General features: G+C 52.1%; 1 protein-coding gene across 1 annotated transcript; it reads right to left on the bottom strand.

Moving 5' to 3' along the window:
- Positions 1-981: 981 nt before the first annotated feature.
- Positions 982-10,430, bottom strand: LRRC55 (leucine rich repeat containing 55). The gene is made up of 3 exons (XM_066251532.1): positions 10,125-10,430; positions 7,708-9,222; positions 982-3,470 (listed from the first exon to the last, which is right to left on the bottom strand). Exons 2-3 carry the CDS (start codon positions 8,426-8,428, stop codon positions 3,235-3,237), a joined length of 957 nt encoding a protein of 318 aa, XP_066107629.1. The 5' UTR covers positions 8,429-9,222; positions 10,125-10,430; the 3' UTR covers positions 982-3,234.
- Positions 10,431-10,791: the final 361 nt, after the last annotated feature.

Raw genomic sequence — 10,791 nt, 5'->3', positions numbered from 1 at the left:
TAGTGCATCGAACAATGCAGCGAACAGATGGCTGAGTAGCCTGTGCCAGAGAATTGAATTCAAGTTCCAGAGATTGGCCTTATATCAGTAGATACTTCACATACACAAAACCTCATAAACAGCACATGGATTCAGAAATACCCCAATACATGTTAACTAGTCTGGAATAAACATAATGATGCCTTGTGGGGTCACCATTGTGGGTTCTTAGTCAGAACTACTGTGTTTTAACTAGGATTGCTAGATCCCCTCTAAAAATGTGGCCCTAGAAGCCTGCTTCAGTTACCCTGTGCAAGACGCTGCTGGTGGGAGGTGGGGGAGGAACGAAATTCCTTGCATTAGGGAAGTTTCTTCATTGTGCTTTTGTTAACTGGGGACCTTCTAGCAGTTGGAGAACATCTGTTCTTTAAAAGTGATGTATCCTACTCTGAAAGGTTTGCCATTAATGGGGACTAAATAGTCTCATTAGAGAGAACATTTGATCTCAAGGGGCATTTGATGTTTTGTTTGGTACTAGTTCTATGCAAAAAGAGTACATATCTTAAAAGATATTAACTATATTTCAGCAAACAAGAGTGTTGTGTTTAGGAGAATAGCATAGATGCATATGGTGTTCTTCTATTGGAGGCTTAACTATTTGTGTCAGGACTATTATTTTTACAAGTTTCTCTCCAAGTGCCTTAGGCTGTCAGATTGGCTGGGGGAGAGCAGACCCAGTCCACCTGACCCTGGACACAGTGGAAGGAGAGAGTGGGCACAGTTCTGTTCCGGATGTCACAAGAGCAGGGCTATGGTCTAGATGTTGTAAGTGAGATTCAGGGGACACAAGGTTTAATTAAGTACCCCAGGCCTAGCAAAGTTTCTGGGAACTCTTGGTTGACTAGCTCAGGGGATCACGAGTCAGGGAAGACTGCTTGGAAGGTGATATGATATGGTCCTTCATTCCTTCAGCCTGCCAGGAGGATGAAATGATGAAGCCTGCTGGAGCTGGGGGCAAGCTGGGAAGCCCCTGCTTTAATTCACACCCTGGCCAGCCATGGCAACATGTTAGATTGTGCCTTAAAGTTGTACCTATTGTGCGGAGGGAGATGCTCACCCTCAGCTTTCTGACACCCTGTGTATCTCTCGCAACACAACACAACAGGGCTTGAGCAGAAAGGGTGAACACAGCCTCTATTTCCCAAAGATCTTATTTTCTGGATGACCACCATTCCTAAAGCATCATTTACACATTGCAAGGCAGGTGACTCCTAGTCAGACGTTATCTGTGCTGCTTCTAAGTTTCGGAGGCTGTGATTTGCCCTGCCGTGAGCACATCTAGACCTACAGAGAAGCTGGTTTTTTTTTTTAAATTGCCTTTTACTTAGCTGATCTATTAGGATGTTCATGACTGCTGAGTCCTAGGGCCCACTACCCAGCCTCCAGGGCATTCTTTTCCCCAAACACCTGGGACAGCCCTGGAAAGAGAGCAGAACTGGAGGTGAATCTCTACCCTGCCACTGAGGCAAGTCATACCCTCTCTTGAGCCCATTTTTTTTTTAAGTCTGTAAAATAGGAGTAGTGAGGTTTGGTTTGCCGGGCCACACAGGGTTGTGAAGAGTCAAGGGGAAGGATGTCAAAGCACTGCAGGAACTGTCCAGTGCTGAACAACGTAGGGAGGATAACGAAGAGGCTCATGACACCGATAATGAAGGTGACAACAACGATGATAATTGTGCTTTGCACATGAAGTTACTTGATTTTTGACTGATTAAACACAGTTTCCCTGAATGAAGCTACTTATCACCTTCCTTTTACAGTGTATCTGGACAACCTTGGGTAAGATACTCAGCTCCCTACAATGAAGTCATCTGTAAAATGTGAATAATAAAAACCACCAGGCAGTGTTGCTGTGAGAAATGAAATAAATGAGTCAATAGATATGAGAGTGCCCAGAAGAGTGCCTGGCTCTTATTCGGAGCTTCATCAGCACTACTTGACTCTGAATTTCTAGGACTTTGGAGGGAGCTGTGATGCTCCCCTACTTGAATGGAGTAGTTGAAAGAGCAGGCTTATTCTACTTAAAAGTATCCCATGACCTCAGCTTCCCTGGGTCTTACTTGTTAATCTTTAAAATGGGAACTATAACACGTCAAAAGATTGTTGTGTGCATTGGAGGAAGTGTCTGTGGAGAGAGTTTATCACAGTGCCCAACACTGGCAAGTGCTTGGTAATTAATAGCTCTCTCACCCTATGCTTATGTGAGTGTGTTGTTTAGAAGAAAGAGAAAATTCTCCTATGATCACAACAGTGGTGGCTTTCTCCTTCTTTAGTCTTATACTGTCACGCTACAGAAATGTAGCCCACAGTGCACTTTCCTGGTGACGTCCCTTGGCATGAGCACCGTGGCAAGAGCAGTCATGAGATTAGAAGTCCCAGAGTGCCAGGACTCTTGCTGTCCCATTCCTGGGCCCCCTGCTTCTTTCTTCAGAAGCCCAAGCTGGAGTGAGAGGCAGGAGAAAGGGCACTGAAGGTGTCCGTCCTCAGCTCGCTACCTGGGACCCCTCCAGCAGGCTACAACTGGCAATCTAGTGTGGAGGGCAGTCACTAGGAAGTGGTCTCACCTGGTAGCTGTGGTAGGAGGTGGCCAAGGGGGTTGGCATGGAGGTGTTCTCACCTTCTGGAAGGAACGGTGGGCAACCTATGCACTGACAGAGAGGGTGTCAAAGGGAAAGTTTTGGGGCTGTGCCATTCCCCTTCTGCACCCTAAAGTCACAGGGATTGTTCACCCCAGTTCTCAATATACGCACATATTCTGGCTTCTATTATTTGTCTGTGTCCACCCTTCTTGGCCTATTTGACAAAGCAGACAGTTTTTGATGAACCAGCTCACGACTCACCTCCAGTCTTGTACTTCTCTTGGACTTTCTGAGGCACAGTTGATGACCCCCTCCTCTGGGCTATGTGCTAAGAATGCCAACAAATTGTCTTGAAGGAAGTAGTTTTTGAACCTCTTTCCTCTATCAGAGGGAAGTGCCTGAAGGCAGGAACTAGGTGGATCTGTCTACTACTGCCGGTCCCTAGCACAGTGCTCCGGCCACAGTAGAACCTTGCTCAAAAATAGTTTTCTGACACTGCTTGAGCCATGACAGAGGTGGCCAGGGCACCATGGGACCAGAATGGGCAGCCATGGAGGGTGTTCAGTGGTTGATGGCAGTGGTGGTCAGCAGCATGGAGGGATGCCAGGCACCCACGTCAAATCTCTTCCTCTTCGCTGGCTTTGCTCCAACGGTGGCAGCAGTTGGCTGTGATGCCCAGGAGGAAGTTGGTGGCCACGGATGCAATGGAGACCACGAAGCCCACGAATGCGATGAAGAGGTAATCATCCAAGGTCAAGGTCAGGTGGCAGGCCTTGAAGCTCTCCTCAGTGAGGGAGAAGAGTGGGGCACCCTCCACTTCAGGAGGGCCCTGGCATTCAGCCAGCTGAGAATCTGCAACACAGAACCCAGGAAGGGTGAGGTGCCAGGGGGAGGGAGGGTGGAATGGACAGATCCCACTCCACCTAGGAGAAGTTGAGTTCCTTTTGAACCAAATTTTTACTTATTTTCTGTAGTCCCCTTAACAGCCCTCAAGGCAAACATTTTTATACCCCTCTTTCTAAAAATATTTTGGGAGAGAGAGAGAGAGGAAAAGGAAGAGAGGAAGAGAGAGAAAGCGTAAGAGAGGGTGAGAGGCATCAACTCGTCATTGCTTTCACTGTAGCTGTACCTTGAGCTTCTTGTTCGAGCCTGGACCAGCATTGTGCCCGTGTTCCCGTGCTCAGGCCCCTGACCTTGGGCTTTCTCATGCCAGCGACTTTGGGCTCAAGCTGGTGAGCTTTGGGATCGTGTGGACGGTTCCCCTGCTCAAGCCAGTGACCCCCACACTGATGAGCTCACGCTCAGAGCCAAGAACCCAGGGTTTCAAACCTGTGACCTCAGCATTCTAGATCGACACTTTATTCACTGTGCTACCACTGGTTAGACTGTACTTATTTTTGTAGATTTGGAGATCACTGTTAGAAAATTTAATTACTTGCCTAAAGTCCAATAGCTACTACTAATGGTAGAACTGGGGCTTCTGCCTTTACACCGTCTCAACACAGTTGGCCTAGTGATCCATTCAGACCTGAAGTCCTGTCATGCCACTCTCTGCTTCTCTCCCCACAGAATGAAGGCCAGGGTCCTCACCAGGGGCTTCAGGGACTCTTCCCCACCTCTTCCACTCTGCTCCGTGCTTACTTGTTCCTTCCACTTACACCTCCTGGTTAGTTTTCCATCACCCTGAGCATGTCCTCTTTTGGGGTGAGGAGGGGGTACTTTGGATCTTTCCCCTTGTAAGAATGCTTCTCCCCCCAAATGCCTGCACATCACTTCCTTTAGGACTTTGCTCAAATATCACTTTATTGGTAAAGCCTTCCTTTATGAGTCTGTATAAAACAACAACCCTCCCATCACCTTTCTCTAGGCATTCCCTATCTTACCTACTCTGCTTAATTTTTCTCCATAGTATTTATTACTTTCTGACAGCTCGTTTATTATCTATCCCCTCGCCCTTGAATGTTTCCCATAGTATCTTTAACATCAGAATCCTGTCCTATCCATGTAAGCAATCAATGGGTCTTTGTCAAATGGTTATATGAATGAATGACTTGGTCCAACTCCAAAGCATTGGGTCTTTCTACTATCTCATGTGACTTTTCCAGATACACAAAGTATAGAGTTAAGAGTATGAGCTCTGGAGTTAGGAGCCTGACTTCAAATCCCTTCTCTGTCCCTCCTTAGTTGATTTACCCAGGACCCTGGGTAAATCATTAAACCCCTTTGTGTCTTGTCTTCTTCATCTATAAAACAGGGATAATAATAGTATCAACTTCATAGGAGAGTAGCGAGGAGTCAGTGAGTTAACATTTATAAATGATATGGTTTTGGTATATAGTAAGCACTATATAAGTTGGGCTTTCATTATTTTGGTCTCTCAGGAAAGGTCAGAGGAGGTCATAATTCTGCATACAGACTTCTGTAGGAGGGAGCTCTTCTCCTTCAGTGGGTTCCCATTCTCTCCATCCTTGATGGTGCCACCTCATCCTTCCAGGGTCACGTGTACAAATGCTTGGCGACTGTCAGTGGTCCCATCGTACTCTGCCTTGGGAGTAAGGGTGACATGCTGAGAGCAGCTCTGCCATTTCTTCACTCAGATTAATCAATCTCTCACCTTGGACGAGTCTTTTTTTTTTTTTTTTTTTTTTTTTTTTTTTTGCTGTTCTGCTTTCATGAAGAAAGTGGTAGTCTAAGAATGGGATATCTAACCTAATTGCCTAAGACAGTCAATGTGAAGGAGTTTTCTAAATTATATGGTGCAAAATGCTTTTTACTGATTCTGTGGTTTTGAATAAAATGATTGATTTAGATTGACCCTTTTGGGGAAATGAATGAACATCATTCTCCTTAGAAATGGGGAGTCAGGTTCAGTCAAAGAATGCAACCTGTCCCCAGCCCGACGTTGAGAGGTCCCTGTAGGCTGTGTGCACAGTACTCCAGACCTTGCCCAGGACGAGGCTGTATCTGGAGTTGACAGTCAACAGGCTCGTCTCCCGGAAGATGCTGAACTCCCAAGTCTACTGTGTGTGTGACTGGGGTGGTGGTGAGACCGTGCAGTGTTGGGGATGTGGAGACCCTGAGGACAGTTGGTGTGGACGAACCAGAGGAGGCTTTGAGGACATGTGGCAGGACCCTGCAGGAGGGTAGGATGGGAGTGTGGGGCAGACAAAACTCTCTGGTAAGTCAAGGGGCCAGTTATAAAGTGAAATTATATCCCAAAGGCACCCTTGTGTTTCTATGTGTTGGGATTTGTCCAAAAATTGTGGATGGTAGTGGGAATCCCACGATAAAGGGAGAGGAAGCAGAAAACGACACAGGGGAGAGGATCACCTCATCCTACCTACACTGGCAAGTTCTTTGCCCCCTAGAGGGACAATCCTGGAGTGTGGTGTGGTGAAGTGTGCTCTGGGGAGGAACGGGGAGCCTGGGCACCCAGCGGTGGCATGCTTGCTTTTCTCACTGGTAGTTTGTGGACAGTCACTTTCCCTCTCTGGAGCTCGGATCCCTCATCTGTGCTGACATGAGGCCATCAAGATGGGATATCGGGTCCCTCTCTCACTTGCTGGGAGTTTGAGCTTATTCTGAAGGGCAGAGATTCCAGAAAAGGAGGAGGCCAGGTGCGGTGGAAGCTTCGTGCCCCCAAGTGCCCCTTCTGTCCCTAGTGCACAGGAGAGAGGGGAGGAGGTGCGGCCTGCCAAGGTCGAGCTGGTGGGGACATCTCTCTCCGGAAAGCCTCACCCTCGAGCCCCCTTCCAGTGCCCCAGCTCAGTCCCTGGCTATTTTGGTCCCCGAGAACATCCTCCCACAGCCCTGTGGAAACACGGAATCGTGCCCCACAGCCGCCCCCAGGCTATTTTGGTCCTGGGCTCCCCACTCAGTCCTCCTCTCCCTCCTACCTCACTCCTCATCACTTCTGAACACACTCTGAGCCGGGCTCTGGGAAAGCCCCTGGGAGAGTGCTCCTGGCTATTTCTGTCATTCGACTGCTGGAGGCTTGTCCAAGGCGCAGTGCTGCCATGCAGGAGAGCTGGTGACGGGGCCACAGCTGCACACTGCCTGCCTCCAGGCCAGGCTTGGGCACCGCTGCATGAAGTCACGGCCCATCAAACCTGCACGATTCCGGCGCCTTCAGTCCCCAGTCCATCCCCACTCGGGACTGGCTGGTTAAATTCTCACATCCCAGTTTTTTCTTTTAATTTTCCATCCTGAGCTCAAACCTTGTGGAACTCTGCAGAGGACCTTTGGCCAGCACAGAGCTCAGGCCCTGACTCCCTGTCAGCCTAGAACCTGGCTCTTCGGGATACAGCCAGAGGGCAACCAGACTGCGAGGGTTCGATTCTTGGCTCCAACCCCATTGAGTGGTGCTGTGACCTTGGGCAAGTCACTGAACCTCTCTGTGACTTGGTTTCCCCCTCTGTAGAGTTGAGTTGGGGAGGGCTCATTAGGGTTCATGAGAGGATGAGATAAGCTAAAATATGTAATGTTTAGATTAGAGCATGACAGATAGTAGGAAAATAAATAGTGTTAGCCATTTCTGTCTCTGTGAGAGTTTTGCCAGCACTCAACACCGAAGAAGCAGGCTGGTAGAGTAGACCAGGGCTTAGAAGTAGAATGCACTTGGGTTTGACCCAGGGCGCTGCCAGTTTCTAAATCAGTGATTCTGGACTACTCTTTTCACTGTCCCAAATCTCAGTTTCTTCACCTGTACAATGGGGGATAATGTTAGTGTGGATCCAATGGGATGGCAAGATCTTAGGTCCTGGTGAGAGCCCAACAAACAGTGTCTGTTGTTAGCGCATCTTACTTGTTTACCGTGTTTGCCTCGTTGGGTCATACGTGCCACGGAGGCAGGGGCGGTGTCTGTTCACTAACGAGTGGGTCCCCAGCACCTAGCACGTAAAGCAAGGCCTCTGCAAACACTCTTGGAACAAAGGAGTTGAGCGCAGAGAGCCGAGCACCGAGCACCGAGCACCGAGGAGGGCACACTGAGGATCGCTAAGCCGCCCTCTCCTTTCTGAAGCCCTTGCTGTCAGCGAGGCCAGAGCCCTCCCGCCCCCGTCCCGCCCGTCCCGCCCGGCCCCGCCCTTACCGGCGGTGCAGCGCTGTATCCGGTTCCGCAGCCACTTCAGCAGGGGCTCCATGGTGCAGCCGCACACCCAGGGGTTGCCGCCGATCTGCAGGGTCACCAGCCCCGGCAGGCCCTCGAGGGCCTCCAGGCTGAGAAAAGCCAGGCCCCCGAAGCTCAGGTCCAGGTCCCGGAGCTGCACCAGCCCCTGGAAGGCCTGCGGGTGCACCCCGCGCAGCCACGGGTTGTGGCTCAGGTCGATGTGCACCAGGCCGTGCGCTTCCTGGAACATGTCGGCTGGCACGTGGCTGAGGTTGTTGTAGCTCAGATCCAGGTGTGCCAAACGCTTGGCGTGGAGGAAGAGGCCCCGGGGCAGCTCGATCAGGGAGTTGTTGCGCAGATCCAGCACCCGGAGCTCCATGTAGCACGTGAGGTAGCCCGGCGGCACGGCGGAGATGCGGTTGTGGGCCAGGCTGAGATTGCGCATGTCCATGGGCAGGTCTGGGGGCACGGAGAAGAGCCGTTGGCTGCTGCAGTCCACCACCTGGTTATGGCATGTGCAAAGGACCGGGCAGCTGGTCCCTGCCTCCGAGTGCATCACCCCAGCTGCCAAGAGGAGGGAGACTAGAAACACGGCTGGGTGGGGAGGCCCGGGCCAGGGCAGCTGGGACCAGGTATCACCCATCTTAGGCAGCTGGCTCCCGCAGGGCTGAATGGAGCCCATCGGGGCTGGGGCTGTGTTCATGGAATCAAGAGTCGGTGGCACAGGGAGACAGCTACATCAGGCCGAGAGCCCGGGGGTGGGGCTTCTGAGCAGCGGTGTCATGGCTCAAGCCTTTTCTGGGAGCCTCTAAGTGCCAGAGGGCTCCCCAAGTGAGAGCCACAGGAAGTCCCTTTGGAGCCTAGGGGGGCAGTCAACTCGCTGGAGGTACCCCAGGGTCTGCAAAGACATCAAAAGAGGAGAAAGGAAGGAGGCGGGGGTGGGGCTGGACCAGCTGCCAGTGGGTCCTGGGAAGGTCCCTGCAGAGCTTCTGTGTCCCTCACACCCATGACTGCTGGGGGCTTCCCTTCTGTGCGGTGTCTGAGGGGCAGGAGGAGGGGGCGAAGGGCATGGAAGGTGCCATTTAAAGGTCCTGGCACATCTAAAACCCCTCAACCGTGTCCCAAGTCTGGGATTAACAATCACGAGGCCAGAGCTGTATCTGGGTCTCCAGTCTTCAAGGTCTCAGAGGCGCTTCTGTTGGTGGCCCAGTAGGCTCGAGTCCAAGGGGGTCTTGGGGTGGATGTTTTGGGCAGGGAGCCCGAGGTGAAGTCTATCTCCATGGGCCCCCTGGAAGCCTGAGTCCTCAGCCTCAGTAGCTACAGAAAGCCCCAGGGAGGGGGAGATCCCAGGTGACACCCAGTGTTCAGCCTGCTGAGCTTGGGAAGAGTCGCATGTCCTGGAGGTGCAGGACGGGGGGCAGCCAAGCGCTGTGGCCGCTCCCAAGCCAGCCCTTCTCCCAGCCGGCAGCGTGTTCGGCAGGCAGAGGCAGAATCCCTCTGTCAACAAGAAAAACCCTCAGACAGGGAAATACAGTGTCCTTTCCTCCCCTCGGTCCCCTCTCCTAGGGGTTTTGCCCCCTCCTCTTCCTCTTTACCACCAACCACAAAGTTCTCTGTGTCCTGTTTCTCAGGTATGGCACTGGCGAGCTCAGACCCCAACCTCACGCTAACCCCGCGAGCCCCTACCTTCAACTATCCTCCCAAGTGTCTGTCCTGGACTGGATGCTGGATGCATTTTCTCCTTGTTTTCCAAGCTCCACCCTCCTCAGCACCAAAGACCCCACCCTTGAATAACTCTCAAAGAAAAAAATGTATACACACTCTGGCGCATTGCAAAGCTCTTTCAGACCCTCTTAGCACTTTCTCTCTCTCTCTCTCTCTCTCTCTCTCTCTCTCTCTCGCACACACACACCGTTCTCCTGTGACACATTCGCCCTGCCCTGCGCGCTCATGCCTCCCCAGTTTTCTCTCCAGCTTCCTTCTGCATACGCACTCCTGCGGAGCCCCTCCCAGTCTGTCCCTACAGTCTTGCAACCCCTGTGTACACCCCTAACTCCAGCATCCTTTCCCACAAACACTGCGCTCTCCCCTCAGCCCCCCAGCTTGAGCCCACACCCACACTTGGTCAGGCAGAGGGACAGAACACGAAGCCACACTTGGTTGGTGGCTCGCCCTGCGTCCACCCCACAGGCTCCGGGGTCCCTGGATTCTCCGGTGCCCACTTGCTGTCCTCACTTGTCCTCCCTGCATCCCCTCATCTGGCACTGCTGCTGCTTCTGCTGATTCCAGCCTCGATCATGCCCACTGGGAAATCCCCCCAGTTCCCCCGGATCCAGACTCATTTTTCTGAACCCCAAAGTCTCCGCCTGACTCCCACAGGCCCTCAGGAGCCCACTTACTCTGTTCCAAGGGCACAGCCATCAATCTGCGGCAGACACGGGGCTCCCTCCCTCACGCTGGAATCCCCGCTTGCTGCTTCAGGAGAACAGATTGCCTCCTCCGCTAGTCCCCTCCCCCGTCCTCTCCTCCTTCATGGCTCCTGGATCCCAGGGCAGCATCCTCAGTGCTTTTCCTGTCCTGTGGTCCCTGAGCCGGTCCCCTTCTTTTATCCAAAAGGGGAATCTGAGGGAGGATGCTGAGAAGAAAGTTCACAGAATCCGAATGCTTCTTCCAGAAACTCAGCTTGCTGCTGAGGCTGCTGGGGTTTTGTGTCTTCTGTCAGGTCTTCCCTTCCCTCCCCTTTTCCTCCTTCTCTCCCCCTCCTCTCTTCCTTTTTCGCTCCTTTTTTTTTTCCTCGAGGGCCAGGTACTGACGTTTCACTGTCTCTTAGCAACTGCCTCCACATCTCTGAGCAACAGGAGCGCTGGCTGTGGACCCCACCAAGATGTGAGAGGAGGAAGCGGTTGTAGAATTCACAGCCACCTCCCTGCAGCTCCTAGGGCACGGGGAGATAAGGGGCGAGGGGCGTTGACAGAGAGGACAGGGGCAGGGAAAGAGGAGCAGGCAGGGAGAGAGGGCAAAGGGCCCAGAAGAGGCTCAGATGGAGGAGGGAGAGTTTCAGGGCAT

This window comes from Saccopteryx bilineata, chromosome 1, assembly GCF_036850765.1.
Source record: "Saccopteryx bilineata isolate mSacBil1 chromosome 1, mSacBil1_pri_phased_curated, whole genome shotgun sequence".
NCBI classification, from domain to species: Eukaryota; Metazoa; Chordata; class Mammalia; order Chiroptera; family Emballonuridae; genus Saccopteryx; species Saccopteryx bilineata.
Note: the sequence above shows the minus strand (reverse complement) of the source record. Positions and strands in the feature narration are given on the sequence as shown.